The sequence below is a fragment of the Typopeltis vanoorti genome, chromosome 3 (assembly GCF_054136105.1).
Source record: "Typopeltis vanoorti isolate ZY-2024b chromosome 3, IOZ_Tvanoo_1.0, whole genome shotgun sequence".
Classification (NCBI taxonomy): domain Eukaryota; kingdom Metazoa; phylum Arthropoda; class Arachnida; order Uropygi; family Thelyphonidae; genus Typopeltis; species Typopeltis vanoorti.
The window spans coordinates 127,415,157-127,435,104 of record NC_143551.1 but is presented as its reverse complement, the minus strand read 5'-3'; the positions used below and the strand labels follow the sequence as shown (position 1 = coordinate 127,435,104).

The 19,948-nt window shown below is 34.2% G+C and overlaps 1 protein-coding gene across 10 annotated transcripts in view; it reads left to right on the top strand.

Moving 5' to 3' along the window:
* Positions 1-19,948, top strand: part of Tm1 (tropomyosin 1) — a 157,720-nt gene that overhangs the window by 122,085 nt on the left and 15,687 nt on the right. For 6 of the 10 annotated variants that reach the window (XM_090390840.1, XM_090390845.1, XM_090390837.1 and 3 more), the window contains exon 7: positions 7,488-7,550. In XM_090390840.1, coding sequence (XP_090246966.1) covers positions 7,488-7,550 — 63 coding nt within the window. Of the gene's footprint in view, positions 1-7,487; positions 7,551-7,620; positions 7,684-19,948 lie in introns of all 10 variants that reach the window. The other 4 variants (XM_090390844.1, XM_090390841.1, XM_090390838.1 and 1 more) reach the window with 1 other exon arrangement.

Genomic DNA, 19,948 nt, shown 5'->3' with positions numbered 1-19,948 from the left:
TATATATAGGATAGATTTCTCATTATTTGAACTACTGGAAATGTATTCTTAACCCCCCCCCCCCTCCTATTTGCAGTTTTTCTTCAAAGAATCTATAAGTACATTTTATACGAGTATATATCTTTTCTTAGATAACTTCTTTTTAAGTGGGTTTTTTCTTTTTATGATTATTTTATATGAAATTCAGACAATTGTAACAATCTTCAGTTAGTTGCTTGATGTTTTCATTGTTTTGAAGCAGTGAGAAGGTGCTTGATATAAGCCTCTCCCTTTCCCTACTATATATTAAATATTAAATTGTAAGTTTTTTCAGACTTATATGTTATAGGATATACACGAACGTGAATTTTCAAAAAAACTGTAAATATATAAATTTTTAAATGTTCATGAATTACTTTGTTCATTACTTTTTTGCATTATCAGTTTCATCCCCAGCAGCTGAATCGCCAGGTGTGCAGCAACACTCACTCTATATTTCATCTTGTTAGCCTCCAGTTCACATCAGACAAGCTCACTGCTATGTAGAATATTATTACTGTTATTGCTTTTGTAAGTTTTTACTCTAATTAAACTCAAGTCATCGAATATCATTAATAGACTCTCCTTCTTAAAAATGCTATACCCTTTTACACTCAATTCTGGTTACTATATCTTATTTAGAACAAGGCAGCACTAATGCAAATAATTTTAGGCCACAATGTATTCACCAAGGCAACAAACTCAACCTCTGTTTCTGCTGCTGCTACATTTGTATATAGACTTATACGGGATGGCCATAATTAAAGAGGTGTTCGGAACCCTGTGGAGTGAAAAATATATTGGACAAAATTCATCCAAACTTGGTGTAAGTACGCTCTGGAACATGGGGTTTTGATTTATAGATAATTGAAAATAGTACAAAATTCTGCCACCAGGGGACGTCTGTCACTAGAATCACATGATATTTGCTTAATCTCACTGTTTCTACTGACGAGTTGGTGTATATAAGGAAGATTGAAACAGATTTGCATCATTCTGATAAGACTTGAAGTGCTGTGGATCTCACCTGACCGAAACATACATTGCTAGTCAAGCTTTACCATTAACAGCATGGTAATGTTAATGCTGCATTTTGAGAAATCCAGCATTTGAAGGATAGGAGAAAAGGTCCAGCGACAATAACAAATCTAAGAAAAATTATTTTATGATGTGAAAATAGCATATCTTGCATGAATGGATTGTTCTCAACAAAGTGATTGTGGAACATGGAATGGATAATGCACAAGGGTCCAGCAGTGCTCAGGCAATATCAAGGCAAATGGACATGCCTTACTCAACTGTGTGGAAAATCCTGCATCAAATGCTGAGGTTTTTTCCCTACAAGATCTCTTATACTCAAGCTTTGCTTATTAGTGATGTGGAAACTTGATTGTAGTTTGCCCTGACATTCTTAGCTCGAATGAAGTAGATCGGTGTTTCTCAAACTTCAGATATCTGTATACCCCTTCTTAAATTTTCATTATTACCAAGTACCCCCTTATCAAATAATAAATAAAGTATATTTCATTGTAAATGTCTATTTTATTTGAATTTATATGTTCATGTAAACAAAAAATATGATTTATATTTAATAGAACAAAATTTGGAATAGGTTCCTCTTCATTTTCCATCCATGAAAATCCACATTTCAAGTAATTCATATCATACTTACGAAGATTTTTCATCTTCTTCCTAGTTGGTTCTCTGGAGATGCCAGACGACACAACCTGATTAATTTGATCCAGGTGCATTATCAACGTTTTCTTGTTGCTTACAGCTACTCGTATTTGCTATATTGCTCTCTTTTGTGGTTTTTATAAATCCAATCTGTAACTGATGATCCATACTTATGAATTTGAAAGCTAAAAAATTAGCTATTTACTCGAATATAACTCGGACTTTTTTCCCAAAATTAAAGCTAAAAAATCGTGGTGTTTCACATCAAAATTAAAGCTAAAAAATCGAGATATGCAGGGATTTTCGGAAACTAAAGTTTTCAGGAAAAAAAAAAAAAAAAACTGCAAATGGTGTGACTTACCAAGAAGCTCCTATTCGCTATCGCTACTTTAGACATCGAGAACAGTTTCCTTGTGTGTATCGTCAAAGTCATCTACCCAAATAGCTTCATCTTCTTTACCACTATTTCAAGCAAAAATTACCAGTAATTTATTAATTACAAGACTTGAGATACATAGAGCAGCTATGAAGAAGTGCATATCACTGGTGCGGTATTAACAAAAGATCGTGCCTAACCAAAGACAAATTAGCATTTCAACAGTCGAGTTGAAATGCTAATTCTCTTCAACCGAATTCCATGATATCTGAAATACATTCACTATATATTTCTTAGTTTTAACACATTCACGACTGGGTGGTGTCAAGCAAAACCATATGTTGCACCAGCAACATATGGTTTTGCTCGAGTCTATACAGCAGTTTCTGTTGGAAGGGAGATGTGATTCATTAGTTAGTGCCGTTTTTATCTCAGTTGTCTCTAATTGCACTATTTGTTGAGAAATATAATGATTCCATGCATTAATGATGCATAGGCAAAAATTGCCATGCCCCTCCCTCTCGAAGACCTTTTGCGTACCCTGGGGATACGTGTACCACACTTTGAGAAACACTGAAGTAGATGATGCATAGCCGTGGAAGATCTTGTGGAGTGACGAGGTTCGTTTTTATCTGAACGGTAGTGTTAACTCGCACAGTTGCTGCATTTGGACTGCGAATAACCCTCATGTTCTGTAAGAGACCCCTTTACACTCACCAAAAGTCACAGTGTGGTTGTTATTATTATTATATGTGGTTTCACTGCATTGTTTATTATCAGTCCATACTTTTTCGAAGAACTTCATCTGACACTGACTTGTACTGTCTCTGCTATTAGGTATTGAGAGATGCTGTGCAACTTTGTTGTTCTGCAACTGCTGCAGCGAAAATGCTTTGTCTCTACCATATTCATGCAGGATGGAGTACCACTTCACATTGGATTGCCAATACGTGAACTTTATGAAAACACTTGACAGAACACAGAGTGATTAGTCATGCATTTCCCACAGCATGTCCACCTCATTTGCCTGAACACCTGTGGCTTTTGATTGTGGGGCCACCTGAAACGTGTGGTGTATGAAAGACGTGTTCTTGATTTTGCAACCTTGAAAGACAGAATAATGCAGCATATAAGGCAAATCACAATGCAGATCTGTTGCGTTCCACTGTAGATATTCACAGAATGCAGTTCTTTGAACATCTTAAAGGAGGCCTTATTGAACCATGCCTGTAAATTATACGAACACGAAAATTGATTTGGCTCTTCTAGCCATTACTGTTTAATTAATCCCAAAGCATGCACTTATAGCACCTGGTGTCCCCTGGTGGCAGAATTTTGTACTATTTTTTTATCTTATATAAATCAAAATCCCATTTTCCAGGGTGTACTTAAACCAAGTTTGGTTGAATTTTGTCCAATACATTTTTCACTACAGGGCTCTGAACACCTCCTCTTTAATTATGGCCACCCTGTACATTATACTTACGTGTAGTTGAACAACTTGATCTTTCTTCCACAGACACACACACACACTGTCTAAGAGAGAGGTACATGCTCCTCCATTTCTAAACTTTTTTTATCTACTATGTGAATATTTTGTCACCTTCATATTATTTATTTTATATTCTTTCTGCAACTTTATTTAACCACCATTAACAAAATTTAGCTTTCTTCTTTTTGAGTACAGTCATACCCCGACTTACGCAGTTTCTTGTATGTACGTATTCCCGTCCCGCTTCACACCTCACTACTAGTCATATCTTTCCGGCACCGGCCGCATTCACCAGTGTCGCACATTCTGTGAACAAGCACTGACGTGTTTAGCGCAGTCTCCGTTCATACACGATTTTTATAGTCTACAAACCTTGCGATTGTTTAATGTTATGTTCTTGATAAAAATTTTATCACATAAAAAATAATAATGTCGTCCAAAAGAAACAGGTCAGATTCTTCTACAGCTAGCAAGAAAAGAAAAACATTGACTTTGGAAACGAAACTCAACATTATTAAGGATTTTGAAGGTGGAATGAAAATTTGTGAGCTAGCAAAGTAGTTCGATCTACAAGAATCCACAGTAAGAACAATCATAAAAGAAAGGTTTACAGATTTTGGAGGACACTGATTCTAACGAGGAACAAATTGTAGCCACAAGGTAAGGAATAAAAAAATCATTGGCTTGCTATGAAGAAATTTTGCGTGACAAGAAAAAGACATTATGCCGTCAGACGAATCTATTAGATTTTAAAACTATTGACATCGAAATAACTTTCTTTTTTTATGGACGAAAAACTACAATTATGATTATATTTATTAAAAAATATAGGTGTTTTTGTAAATTTTTGGTTCCAATTAACTAATATTTTGTAAGTTTGTATATATAAATTACATGCAAAATTATATCCCGAGTTATGCGAATTCAACTTGTGCGCTTTTTGTTGGTCCCACCTACTGCGTAACTTCGAGGTATGACTTTTTTTTTTTTAAGTCAAATTTTATTTCCTTTAAATAAATAGTGCCATTTATTTTCCATAAAGGCCAACTATAGATATATATATATATAGATGTATTTTTTGCTGTTTTCACCACATTTATGATTATTGTATGACTTTTTGACTAGCAGCAACTATGGCAAGCACTGTATTATTTTTTTTTGCTATATGATATGCTGCTACTGTTTTTATCACTCATATATTCAAAAAATAATTATAAATAAATGTGTAGCATATAACCTTTCTCTGTTTTATTTTTAATTGAATTTGTTTTGAATATTATTCTTTTTGCTAATATACTAATGCTCATTTCATATTGGAACTGAGTCAAGACTTTTTTTTGTGAATAATTATTAACACCTGAATATAGAATTTTTGGTATATTTAAAGTGCAGCAATTGGGCAATTACTTATTAAAAACTTCTAGATTTTCTTTACTTTTATTTATTTATTTTTATGTTCTGTTTTCTTTTTTGCATGATTTATTTGTGTTTACTTTTAAACAGAGCAGAATTGCTTTATTTATTCTTAAGAATAATTCTTTTCGCTGAACATTTTTAGAATTTTGTTGGTAAATAGGAATTGCTGAATTATTTAGGTGACTGATATATATATATATATATATATATATATTGCAGATAAAATAAGGCAAGACATCTTTTGATTATGCATAAAGGAATAAACTAAAATAAAGAGAACTATGAGGGTGGTCTGAAAAGTTCTCTGCTCGACCGTAGATGGCAACACTATTGGAAAGATTTTTTTTTTTCTAAGTTGGTACATCCGTCATAAGCATCCAAGTGAAATTGCAAGTCATTCTATAATAATATGTTTTAAACAGCTGTCTGATGCAAAAGTGTTGTCTCTATCTGTTGAAATGGATAAAAATTGAGTATCATGCGGTTATAAAATTCTTTGTAAAAGAAGGTTTAACACCAAAAGATATTTATTCGAAGTTCATAAAAGTTTATGGACACTCTTCTCCTTTGTTTTCAATAATTAAGAAATGGACTGCAGAGGTTAAACGTGGCCATACCAGCCTTGAAGATGATCCATTTGAAGGCCATCCAAAAAGTGTAATAACACGAGAAATCATTGATCAAGTGCACGATATGGTATTGAATGACTGGCGAGTCAAAGTGCATGAAATTGCTGAGATTATAGGCATTTCAAAAGAATGTGTAGGATATATTTTGCATGAAGAATTGCAAATGAAAAAGCTTTGTGCAAGATGAGTGTCGCACTTGCTCACAGCAGATCAAAAACGCACTCGCATGAAAATCTCTGAACAGTAGAGTGTTTTAACAAGAATAAAACTGATTTTGTGCATCGATTTATTACTATGGATGAGACTTGGATTCACCATTACACACCAGAATCCAAACAGCAGGCAAAAAAAATGGACAGAAGTCGATTGTTCAGCACCAAAGAAGACAAAGTCGGTTCCATCAGCAGGAAAGGTCATGGCATCTGTGTTTTGGGATACTAAATGCATTTTGTTTATTAATTATCTTGAAAAGGGTAAAACAATAACCAGGAAATGTTATTCCGATCTTTTAACCAGACTAGGTGAAAAAATTCATGAGAAAAGACTCGGTTTGCAGAAGAAAAAAATCATCTTTCATCAGGACAATGCACCTGCCCACAAATTTTTTTTGGCAATGGGAAAATTAAGGGATCTACAGTATGAATTGTTGGAATATCCACCCTATTCCCTAGATATGGCTCCCTCTGACTTCTATCTCTTCCCAAAACTAAAGCTCATCCTCACTGTCAAAGTTTTTCTTTGAATCAAGAGGTGATTGCAGCTGTAGAGGGGTATTTTGCGGATCTTACTGAGAACCACTGCAGGCATGGGATAATGGCACTGGAACATCGCTGGAATGAATGTATTAGTCTTAAGGGAGATTGTGTTGAAAAATAAAAATAATTTTGAAATTATAAATTCATTTTTTCATTGTTAGGTCGAGAACATTTCAGAACACCCTCGTAAGACACTGTCAATGATAAGTTTATTTGCTTTTAAACTGTCTCCATGAGTAATATGACTTTAATGCTACAATGATGTTTTGGCTTACCAGTTTCAAAATTGAAATTAACGTTTGGATGGTCTGTAAACAAGTTATAAAACAGATGACTTCTTGCATTGCTTCAGAGCAGGAACTACTTTGAATGGTAATTTCATATATTTCAGGCATTCTTCAACTACAATTCAGAGCAGTCTGCCTGATCAGTCAGTTTAAGTAGTTTTTCAGATTAATTTAATTAGAATTATGAGAAAAACATTTATTGTTATATTACGACATTTGTTTTCATTCTTCTACTGCTCTGTTTAAAATGTGTGTGCTGCCTAGTTTTGATACATCAGATGCATGTGTTTTGTTTTCATTTATTTACTGAAAACTCAGTAAAAAATTGTTTTTTATGTATGTTTATTTGCATATTCTTCCTCTGCTGGTGTCCGTGTTTTTTATATAAAAATGTTGTCGCTTTTGTATCAGTTTTTTTTGCCATTTCCTTCCTTTGTTTTGAAATTTTTATCGTACTTTTTTTTTTTTTTACTAACTGCCATCACTGCATTCTGGCCAGTCATTTTCTTTTGCATGAAATTTTTAGATAAATGTTTGTTTCTTGTGAATAGCTCAGCAGGACGCAGATATTGTTTTGATGTTTTTTTTTGTTTTACACATTTTTGCTGTTTTGATTAAAGTTTGCTTCTTAAAATAATTCACTTTTTTGTATCTTCTTTTTTAATATCCAATTCCAATTTTATAGTATTTTTAAAACTCAGTTTTTAATTTTTTTTTTTTTTTCATTGATGGCCAGTTTTTTTACATTTTTTGAATTTTTGAAACCATTAGAGGTTTTCATTTTTATTAGTCCAGTTATTGACCCTGTGTTTGCTCCCTTCACTATTCATTATGTAGGCCCAGCAGAGGGAAGAAGCATATGAAACCCAGATCCGTACATTGACTTCCAGACTGAAAGAGGTGAGACTTTTTTCTTGCTTTCTTTATAATAGTGATTTGTGATGCTAACCATTCTACTCTTGCTATATAGGCTATGCAGAAAGAAGAGACATATGAGATGACTATTCGACAACTGACACAGAGGCTTCAGGAGGTAGGGAGTGACGAACTGAGAATTTAAGATTTCATTTGAACACTCATAGTAGTTATGCTCAGATATTGTTTTAAATAATATGACATTTCTATTCTTTACTCTTTACATCACAAAATTAAATTCACTCAGAAAGATAACCAATTACCATTTCTGGACATTTTAATTAAAAAATAAATAAATGGACACATCAGCCTTACAGTTTATCGCAAACCTACCAATACAGGTAGATACTTACACTTCACTTCTTCACACCATATTTCTCAGAAACTTAGCATTGTACACATGCTAAAAAATAGAGCCTCTCTCATTACAACTGATGATAAAGACCTCCAAGATGAACTATCCCTGATATCAAATAATCTTACAAAGAATGGTTATCCTAGGAAATTGATCCACAAGATTCTTTTCTGTGACCTCCCCACAAAGATGACCGGAAGATATACATTACAATTCTACTATTGTGATTTCGTTTACAGGGACAGTTTCTAATAAGATTGCTAAACTCCTCAAGCCACATGGAATATGAGTAGCTTTTAAACCTTCACAGGCCATTCGCAGATTCTTAAGATCTCCAAAAGATAGTCATCCTTTTTTCAAATATGCCGGAGTTTACAACATACCTGCTCGTGCAACTTAAACTATATTGGCCAGACTTCAAGAAGTTTTGAAATCAGAAAAAAGGAACACATAGGAGATGTCAATAATAATAGAGAAGACAAATCGGGGGTTAGCCTTTCATTTTTGCTAGGACTAACCATGTTATAGAATGGGATAAAAGCTCTATGCCCTACTTAGAGGAGGATTTTCGCTCCTGAATTATAAAAGAAGCCACAACAGTTCTCCATTCAGAAGAAAACCTAAATAGAAACCAAGGATTAATTCTGCCTGAGATCTGGAAGACCCTCATTAGATTTTTCAACGTGCCAGAATTAAATTTTGCTGCCAACTACAGAACATTCCTACATAATAACTAGTAGATCACACACATGCTATAGTGTGATGCATTCTTCTGCTTTTATAAAAATGCAGCTGTATTCGGTCCATTTATGGTTTCAGTGCAAACAGTTTTTTAGCGTTTAAGTGTTCTTACATTTATATAGTTTTAACCCTGATGAAGCCAGCAGCCACAGTTGGCAAAACTAGTTGGTATAACTTAGTTTAAAATAAATATATTTGACCAAAAAAACCCAAATAGTTGACATTCTCTCCTTTAGTTCTCCTGGTCAAAAATAACCATTTTATTATCATGACATTTCTATTTTTTTCTTATATTTATAACAGTAAATATGCAAATATATTCATTAGTTGCTGAAAGCAATATCATTTGTGGTAGCAAAAAGTCACAAAAGAAAGAAGAAAAAAAATACTAAAATCAGCCAAAAGATAAAATTCATAATATATGAATATATGGTCATTGAATCATCCTCAGGATCTGACTGGTGAGCACAGGAATGTTTAACACAGGTTACTCATTGCTAGACTTGGTATTCCTTCATGCATTATACTTCTGATATACTGCATGTAGATCTGTCCCTGTCCCTTCTTTCATTCTAATTTCTCCTCTCTTTCTCCCCCATCCCTCGGTGCTATTAGAGTACTCAAGGGCTAGATGCAATGTTTCCTCTTTTTTTCAGTGGGGGTCTGCCTTCTCTTTCCCTTAATGGATTATGCAGCAGAGGAGTAGCCTATAACTGATGTGAACAAAATGAAACAGGCAGCATGCATTGCATGTTACTGGAACAGACAATGCATCTTCTCAGAGATATCTTGAAGGAGATGAACAGTGGTCACCAAAATAGCATTACAGATATGTCAACAATAAAACTGTAATTGTTAGAAGAAAAATCAAAAAAAAAAAAAAAATTAAGTGAAGTACAGTAAGTATGTCAAAGACCTGATGGACAGATGAAGGATATGTTAACATCAAATGCAAGAATGTTTTACTCATGAAGAAAAGATGGAGTTTGATAGAGAAAGACTAGTAATCATAGGAAAAAAGCATTATTCCAGTGTCATCAAGACTAATCTAAGATTAAAAGCAATAGGAAAATAGACATTAAAATAATATGTTTATGCACCAGATTCCTCTAATCTAGTGATGAAAAAATGAAAGAGGCAATAGAATCCTTGATTACTAACTTTTTTTCATAGAGACAGTCACAAATACACATGGACTCCACCTGTCGGCAAAATTATCAACTATTGATTATATTCCAGTCAACAAAAAAATGGAAAACATCATTCCAGAATGTAAAAACTTTGAAGAAAAAATCTAATCAGGAAATTCTGTCAGAGGGAGGGTAATTTAAATTCAAAATAACCACCCATAGGAAAAGCCTTCTAAGACTTGACACCTGAAAATTAAGACTCCAATATACAATATGCATTTCCAGAAAAAAATTAATTATAAAAATGGGAGCCTTAACCCTTGAAAACAGAAGAATGTTTAAAAAGGAAAAATTCAATGCTAGATACAATGAAACAAACATTACAGAAAACAGATACCTAACTTACTAGTGAAATAATAGACTTGTGGAGGAAAAGAGAAACGCTTTCTAATCAGAATATACCTGAATTACTAGAAAACCACAGACAGTTTCTAGTAATCTGTTAAAAAAATAAAATTACATCTAAATATCGAGAAGCAAAATCTGATTGGATAAATCAGAAAGCAGATATATGTCAGAATGGAGCTATCGATCATTAATCAAAACAGGTTAACAGATAACTTGTACACTGGAAAACATCATGGTATCTCAACTTGCCTTAGGTAAATGAGGAGGATGAATTGTACAGCCCAATAAAAGAATTTTCAAAGATACTACTAAAAACCTATACTACTAAAAATTAAAGATACATACATACATCTTCGAGGCCCACCTTTCCTAATTGGGTTGTGGGGGCAACAGCTGCAAGAGGAACTTCCAATGGTCACGATCCTCTGCCACCAAGCTCGGGTGTTGGACATGTTTGGTGGGATTCCCAAACATGTCCACCCAAGGTTTTGGATATAATCTATCCAGCGAGTAAATTAAAGATAAGAGACAATAATCTGATTTAATTTGGATTGACTATTTTAAACAAATTTTTGCAAAAGTTAACACTGAAAATGCAATTTGATTTAAAAAAAAAAAATTAAAGATGGAAATGATGCTGTGGATAAATGAAAACAGTAAAGTCTCAGGTAGAGATTGAGCTGTTGGTAGTTCTGGAAGTGTGGAAGAGAAACAGCAAAGTATAATTTAGTATAGCTATTGAATTAAGTCTTAAATTCTTAAGAGAAATTCCTAATAACTAGAAATTAAAAAGAATAATGATACATAAAAATGTTGTAATAAGGAATGTGTAAACTATGGACTAATAGCTTTATTGTCATACATATAAATTATTTACAAGAATTATGCAAAATATAATTAAAGTAGGGGTGCTTAAGGGTCAAAGCTGTATAACTGAGAGGAGACCTCCACATAGCCTTTAAAGGAATGCGGAGAACCGACCAGGGCTTCTGACCTAATGTCCAATCCTCACCTTCTCGTGGTGCACCCTGTTGGGTATCTACTTTGATACTGAACGAACGAGGATGGGCTGGCAATTTGGGATTTAGCCGACCAAATTGTATTCTTATTGGTTAAACCAAAATGAAAAAATGATGGTACAACATGACAAAATTTCATGCCGGCTGGGGCGTCGCCCGGTTAAACAAGGCCCCCGTTGTTTTCGCCAGGGAACCAGGGCGAACAGCGAAAAGTCAGCTACTGGAACAAATCTGAAAACAAACCCCAACTCAACATCACCAGAGTTAAAGATCAGTACTATCAACGTAAGAAGCCTGAATGGCAAAGAAATGGAGCTAGCTGAGGAATTAGATAAGTACCAGATCGACATAATAGGGGTGACTGAAACAAAAAAGACCAAAACTGGTGAGATCTTTCTGAGCAATAAATACAAAATGTTATATTCAGGCAATGACAATCAAGGAAAAGAAGGAGTAGCCATAGTATTCAACACAAAATACGAGGCTAATCTTCTTGAATGGCAGTCAGTCTCAAGTAGAGTAATGTGGGCAAATATGAGAATGGGGAACTGGACAATGAGACTTATTTGTGCCTATGGTCCCACAGAAGGTTCTACTAAGGTAGAAGTGGAGGAATTTTTTGAGGCTTTAGAAAAAGCAACTGACACAATGAAAAAGGAAAAGTTGGTCCTTGTTGGGGATCTAAATAGTAGAGTAGGAAATGATTGTGAGACATACAAAAATATTTTGGGAAAATTTGGAGAAAAGAGCAAAGCTAATAATAATGGCAAATATCTGTTGGATTTCTGCTCAGGACTTGGACTGGTTATTACTAACACCATGTTCCAACATAAAAATGTGCACAAATTCACATGGAGAGAAGAGGCTAGGAATAAGAAAAGTCTCATTGACTATGTTATTGTTGATAGTGATGTTTTCTCCCTGGTGCAGGACACCAGAGTGTACAGAGGATTTGAAATTGGAAGTGATCACTATTTAGTCTTGAGCAGGATAAAATTGAATTTCATACTGAAAAGAATAACATGTAAGAAAGTTTTAAAGCGAATAAAAGTTGAGCAGCTCTCAGATGTGAACTATAGACTAAAATACAGAAATATTATTGAAAAGAAAATGAAAGAGTTTGAGAACAGGAATCAAACCTTGGAGATTCAGTGGCAAACTCTGAAGGAAACATTGATTGATTCTGCCAGAGAGGCATGTGGTGAGGTTGTGTGCAAAGATAAAAAAATCAGAACTCCCTGGTGGACACAGGAAGTTAAAGAGGCAGTGAAGGAAAAGAAGAAAGCATATCAAAAGTTCCTTGCAAAGAAGTCAGCTTTTACTCTTACAGAATACAGAGACAAATGTAAGAAAGCTAAACAGTGTGTAAAACTAGCTAAACAAAAGTCATGGGAGGACTTTGGCAAGAATATAGAAAATAAATATCAAGAAGGTGGCAAAATATTCTGGAGGTTGTTGAAGAAGCTTAGGAATGGAGGAAAGAGTGCTGTAAAAGGAATTAGAGATGATAAAGGTGAAATGAAAACAGGAGAAAAAGATATCCTTGAAGTATGGAGTAATTACTTTGAAAAACTGCTAAATGAAACAAGCAGTGATGAGAGCACAGTGATAAAAAAACACTGCTCAGGCATGCAGTCAGGAATACATATCCATACTTGAAGTAGAAAAAGCCATCAAAGGCTTGAAATGTGGAAAGGCAGCAGGAGTAGATGATATTTGACCAGAAATGCTGAAGTATGGTGGTATAAGAGTCTTACAGTGGCTGCACTGCATAGTTCAGAAAGCCTGGACAGAGGGACGAATTCCCGATGATTGGAGTAGAGCTCTCATAGTACCCATATATAAAAAGGGAAATAAAACTGAATGTGAGAATTACAGAGGTATTTCCCTACTGAGTGTTCCTGGCAAGATCTATGCAAGTATACTTGAGAAACGGTTGAGAAGAATTGTGGAAGAAAAGCTTGGTGAAGAACAAGCTGGATTCAGGCCAAATAGAGACTGTCAGGATCAGATCTTCACTTTACGACAAATAGTCGAGAAAGCATGGGAATATAACAAAGATCTGTATTTAAGTTTTGTCGATTTGGAAACGGCATATGACAAGGTGCCAAGAGAGAAGCTATTTAATACGCTACAGTTATATGGTGTCAGTGGGGCATTATATCGAGCAATACTTAGTCTTTATTTGAGTTGTGAGTCAGCAGTTAGAATTGAAGGAAGTACAGGAAGATGGTTTAATGTTAAATCTGGTGTGAGACAAGGATGTACATTATCCCCTCTGTTATTCATTATCTATATGGATCACATTATGAAGGAATGTGGTATTAAACCTGATATCAAAATTGGAGATGTTAATGTCAGCTCTTTGCTTTATGCGGATGATGTTATACTTCTAAATAAATCCGCTACAAGTCTGCAAGATTCTCTGACTAAATTGAATAGCTGTTGTAATAGATATGGTATGAAGGTCAGCAATAAAAAGACAAAGACAATGAAAATAGGCAGAATCATTGAAAATGTCAACTGTGTTGTGAATGGAGAACCTGTGGAACAAGTAAAACATTTCAGCTACTTAGGCACAATTTTTACTGAAGATGGTAAACTAAATATAGAAATAGACAACAGAATCAGCAAAGCTGGTATGGTGGGAAGTCAATTGAATAAATTCATATGGAATAAGAAAGAAATTAGTCAGAACACTAAATTAGCTGTATACAAGACTGTGTTCAAACCAATTTTAACTTATGGATCGGAGAGCTGGGTCAGAAGTAAAACACTTGACCAAAGACTAGAGACCGCAGATATGAGAGTCCTGAGAAAGATTAGAGGCGTGAACAGATGGCATCAATGGCAATATCATATTAAAAATGAGGATATTAGGAAAGAACTTGACATTGTCAGCATCCAGGAATGCGTTAGCAGAGCTAATCTCAGGTGGTATGGTCACTTGAATAGAATGGGAGAGGAAAGATTAGCAAAACAAGTGTTCTCTGCCAGGTTGGCAGGAAAACGACCCAGAGGAAGACCAAGATATAGGTGGATTGATACGGTACAAAGTGCCTTAGACGATAGAAATATAAGATCTGATAATGTTGGAGTCTTGACAAGTAACAGACTGATTTGGAGGAAAATTGTAGATAGGAAGTTAGTAATGATGTAATTTTTTCATGTAGTACTGTCATATCCTGTACACCCCTTGAGGGTACATGGCAAGAATTTGATGATGATGATGATGATGATAATTAAAGTAACTTGTGAGCAACATTTGGGAGAAGAGTAAATCGGATTTAGGAAAGGAAGATCAACAATACAGTATTGTTTTGAATTGATGTGAGAAAAAACCCCAGAAATCTTTATTATTGCTCTATAGACTTTAAGCAAGCATTCAACTCAGTAAGTAGAAATAAATTGTTTGCAATTTTAATACAATAAATTAAAAGAGGAAAAAATACTCTCTCATACTCCAGTACTATAAAAATGCCATGGCAGAAGTAAAATTTAGAGCAGTTCAAACTTCTGAAATATCAGTTGAGAGAGATCTTATGCAGGGATGTCCACTCTCTCCATATTTGTTAAACCTGTACCTAGAGGAACTGCTAAAAGAATCGAAAAAAACATGGGAATAACTGTGAACAGATAAAATTTGCATCATATAAAATACACACATGATATAGTATTATTTAGAGATAATAATACTAAGGAAACCTAAAAGTATTTGATTGAAAACTACATAAAAGTAGCATTGAATATGCAATGCAAATAAATTTTGCAAACCAAATGAATGGCAATAGGTAGAAATGGAGAAGTTGAAGCAGAAAGAAATAAACTGAAACAGGTTAAAAAATGTAATTACTTGGGGATGTTAATCACAGACTTCTTCAATTATGAAGAGACTGAAACAGAATAAATCAGGGGTTGTCTACTATGACCAGATTTACAAATTTATGGAGAAATATACAGTTCTCCAAAATAACTTAAAATCAAAGTATATAGCTCAGTGGTTCTCCTCATAATTCTTTATGGTGCAGAGACATGGGTTATCAAACAGAAGAAAGAACAAAGATTTGAAAGACTTTGAAATTGTTTAATGTTAATAAAATTATATGGACGGAAATGAAAAACAATCAGGAGTTCAGAGAAGAATTATATTACCATATTTCACTAATATCAAGAATCTAAGAAAAATGGTTACAGTAGTATGAGCTGAACAACTACTGTATATATGGATACGGCTACTGAAAGATTTCCTTAAAATTCTCTAAAATGGACTAGTGGAATGAAAGATGCTGCCGAGAAAAAATGAAGGAAATTGATAGAAATCATCAAGAGTTTAAGTGGTCTGAACCCTTGCAGGAATTTAAATAACTTGGCTGCAGATAAATTGTACACTGGAAAACTTCATGGTATCTCAACTTGTCTTAGGTAAATTCCATTCCATTTGTAAGATCAAAGCCTATCCCACACTGGAATTTTAAAAAGACTGACTGGAATAAATACGCAAATGAACTTGACAAATGTATTCGCTGGATATCTCCAATAAGTAGTAATTTTCATCGATTTATAGGTGTAGTCCTGCGTGCTGCCAAGAAAAGTATTCCTAGAGGTATTAGACATGGTTGGAGCGAAGAATGTGAATTACTTTATAATGAATATCAGATAAACAATGACCCAAAAACAGCAGACGAACTCCTAGAAAACTTGGATATATCCCGAAGGAAAAAATGGGTAAATACAGTTGAAAGACTTTACTCATTCCAGCCATAAAGCTTGGAGCCTTCTTAGGAAACTAGCTGGTAGTGCTCCTTTGATTAAAGAACAACCAAGAATCACCCCAGATCAACTAGCTACACATATTGTTAATATATCACTTATCCCAATCAATAAAAAGCATACAAGATATATAAAGAGAAAATTAAAAGAATTTAGCAAGTCTTCACCTATAACTTCAAATTTTGCACACCCTTTTACACAGCAAGAAGTTGAAGCAGCCTTAAAGGAATTAAAGCCTGGTAAGGCTCCTGGTTTTGATAACATTCATCCAGAATTTTTGATTAATCTGGGAAGAAATGCAAGATTATGGTTAACAAAGTTCTATACTGACATTCTTACAACTGGTAAACTTCCCACTATTTTTAAAAAAGCAAAAGTACTTTCAATTTTAAAGCCTGGTAAGCCTAATCATAAACCAGAAAGTTACCAACCTATTACTCTCCTCAGTTGTTATAAACTCTTTGAAAGACTTATTTATAATAGAATAAGCTCCACAATTTTTAAAAATGTCCCAATAGAACAAGCTGGCTTCAGACCAAATTGTGGATGTTGTGACCAGGTTCTCTCTTTGGTAACTCACATAGAAGCTGGTTTTCAAAAAGGTTTAAAAACATCAGCAGCATTTATTGATTTGTCAACAGCCTTCAACACCGTTTGGAGACAAGGCCTTCTATATAAATTATATAAAATTATCCCATGTAAAACAATAGTCCATATTATTAACAATATGCTAAGAGATGGAAGATTTATAGTGACTATAGGTAATAAAATTAGCAGCGAAAGGAAGTTAAATAATGGATTGCCACAGGGATCTGTTTTATCTCCGTTATTATTCAATCAGTATATATCTGATCTTCCCGTCACTACATCAAGGAAATTTTGTTATGCCGACGATATAGCAATAACTACACAGCATAAATGCATAAGTCTTGCAGAAGAAATTCTAAAAGCTGATTTAACTATTCTGGATGAATATTTTAAAAGATGGAGACTCTGTTTAAATAGGAGCAAAACGGTAATATCTTGTTTTCATCTATATAATAACTTGGTAAATGTGAAACTAAAAATTGAATTGAACAGCACTATATTTCCATATAATAAATTCCCTAAGTACTTGGGAGTCACACTTGACTGTTCTCTCACTTTCTGACAACATCTTTCAAACTTGGCATATAAACTAAGGACACGTAATAATATCCTACAGAGACTCTGTGGCACCACTTGGGGTTCTAGAGCCTCTACTCTTCGGACAACAGCCCTTGCTTTGGTATTCTCAAGTGCTGAATATTGTGCTCCTGTGTGGCTAAATAGCTCTCACACAAGGATTATCAATTCTCAGTTGAACAATACCTGAAGATTAATTACAGGTTCTATTAGATCAACCCCAACATATTGGTTACCTCTTTTAGCAGGCATTATTCCTACAGAGCTACATAGATTGAATTCTTTAGTCCATGAATTTCAAAAAATTGCTGGTAATCCAAACCTACCTATTCATCAGGATCTCAACTCTTAACATCAATAGATTGAAATCTCGCTATCCATCACTACAAGCAGCAGAAGAACTAGTGCTAAATAATTTTAATCCTTTATCAAAGTGGGAAGAAACATGGAAGGAAAATACGAAAGAACATTTGCATAACATCTTTAAAGGTGATCAAATCATCACGGGATCAGATCTACCTCGCAAAACATGAACGGTACTAAATAGAATTCGGACAAATCATGGCCTATGTGGAGATACTGTCTATAAATGGAACAGACAAACATCTCCAGAATGTGACTGTGGTGCTCCACGACAGACTATACAACATATTTTAAAAGAATGCATCTTCCGTGCTTATCAGAATGACTGGAATGACTTTTTACAAGCGACTCCTGAAGCTGTGACCTGGAATACGAAGTTAGATCTGAATTTATAATGATATATATATTTCTTTTCCTTATTATAACATATTAAGACTTTTACTTTTAACTCTTATTTTAATTTTCCAACTTCTTGGATTAGATCTGTGTTTTCCTTCAAAGTTTTAACTTAAAATATTTTAAATTCTTCAAATTCTGTTAATATATAATAACATCATGATTCTCTTTTTTAATATCATGTTTTTGCCATGAGCTATGTGTGTATGTTAGGTAAATGAGGAGGATGAATCATATTAGCAGTTATAGCCTCTTAGGCATTACCAAAGTTTCCAAATAGCTGTGCACAAATCACTTTATGTCAATGTCATTCTCATTCAGTAACCTTTAAATTGCCATGTAAGGTTTGAAGACATTGGAACTTTGAAATGTAAAAATCTGTTTCATTTTAGTAATGAAAAACCATATCCTTCCAGTCAAATGGAAAACATGATTTTAACATTTCCACACAATTATAATAGCTATACTTCTAAACAGATGTTATATGTGTCTGAAATCATTTGATAAACACCACATTTATTTCTTCTTTTGGATTAATAAATATTATTTTACATTAATATATCTTATCCTACCAAAAGTCATGGGATTCAGATATAAGCAAAATGTTGACAGAAATTTATAATGCACCTTTGGCTTTAAATAACTTATTTCTTGTAGAAAGCTAGTAGTGTTGTGCTCTACTTTCTTGGTGTGTGTGTGTGTGTGTGTGTGTGTGTGTGTGTGTGTGTGTGTGTGTGTGTGTGTGTGTGTGTGTGTGTGTGTGTGTGTGTTCCATTAATGAGGAAGGTAATTTTGACTTCTAGTTCATTCCTCAGATCTATTAGGTTTGAGCATTGCAATGTTTTCTTCAAGCCATGTATTTTCATTCATTGCTTTGTGGTACGAAGCACTATTGTGCTGAAAGGTGTGCCAGTACCGTGAAGTTGTTATACTGTAGAATATTCATAGAAAGGCAATGCCATATCATTACATCATCACTTCCAATCTTGATCACTAGAACAGCCAATTCAGGTATAAAAAAAAGCATTCTCCATCTTCCACATCCAGTCTTATCCATTAAGCTAGAAGAGTATGCAGCATGTACTCATTTCTTCACTGCCAAATACTTTGTGTATATCTTGGCCCATTCTAGTCAATGATTCAGTATGTATTCTCTGTTTTTAACAAAAGCTTGTGACCTTCCGCTTTTCCATAAAAATTCATGTTATGCAGTTCTATTTGTCATGGAAGTGCTGAGAATTGTTTGTGGCTTCTTACATTTTAAAACACAATTTGCTGTAAATGAAGTAACTAGCTCTCTCCAGGAGAAAATATAATCCTTCAGTCAGTACTTCAGGCTTGGCTAGTCTTATTTTGCACTTGGAAATGCTGAAATACTGTGCATTAGCACAAACAGACATTTACCCAAATGACATCTATCATTCCTCTTTGAAATATTAATTCTTTCCTTATACTTGTTCACCATATTAGATCATAATGAATTCCAAATATTGTTGATCTTCTTTATAGAACCACAAAATTTGCATATTGTGCAGTTATATTTCTTTTCTATTCATATTTCAATTCATTTTCATTGCAGACAGTACTTCTCTTGCACAACTATTGACACTTGTAAAGTTGAAATTCACCTGAATTAAGAATACTGTTCCCACATTTGAGGTGACACACCTGAGACCTCCCTTAGAATGCTTGATTATATTCAGAGGGGAGCAATGTGCTTAACTGAGAATCTCTCTCTCTCTCTGTGACCCACTTCACTTTTCTTTCTCATAGATGCTGTTGTTGCATTGATTGTCTTTTCCATAGGTATTTACAAAATTTACTGTTGGGTGCTGCTATAGACCAGGTGATAGAATAGATGACAGTATGCATAGGCAAATAGACTCAATGAGTGGAGGACAGGTAATTATTATGAGGGATTTCAACTTTGGTAACATTGATTGGAGAGAGGAAGGAAATGAATTTTATGCAGTTACTAAGTGATAACTACCTGAGACAGCATGTAATGGAATATACTAGGGGTTCGAGAGTGCTTGA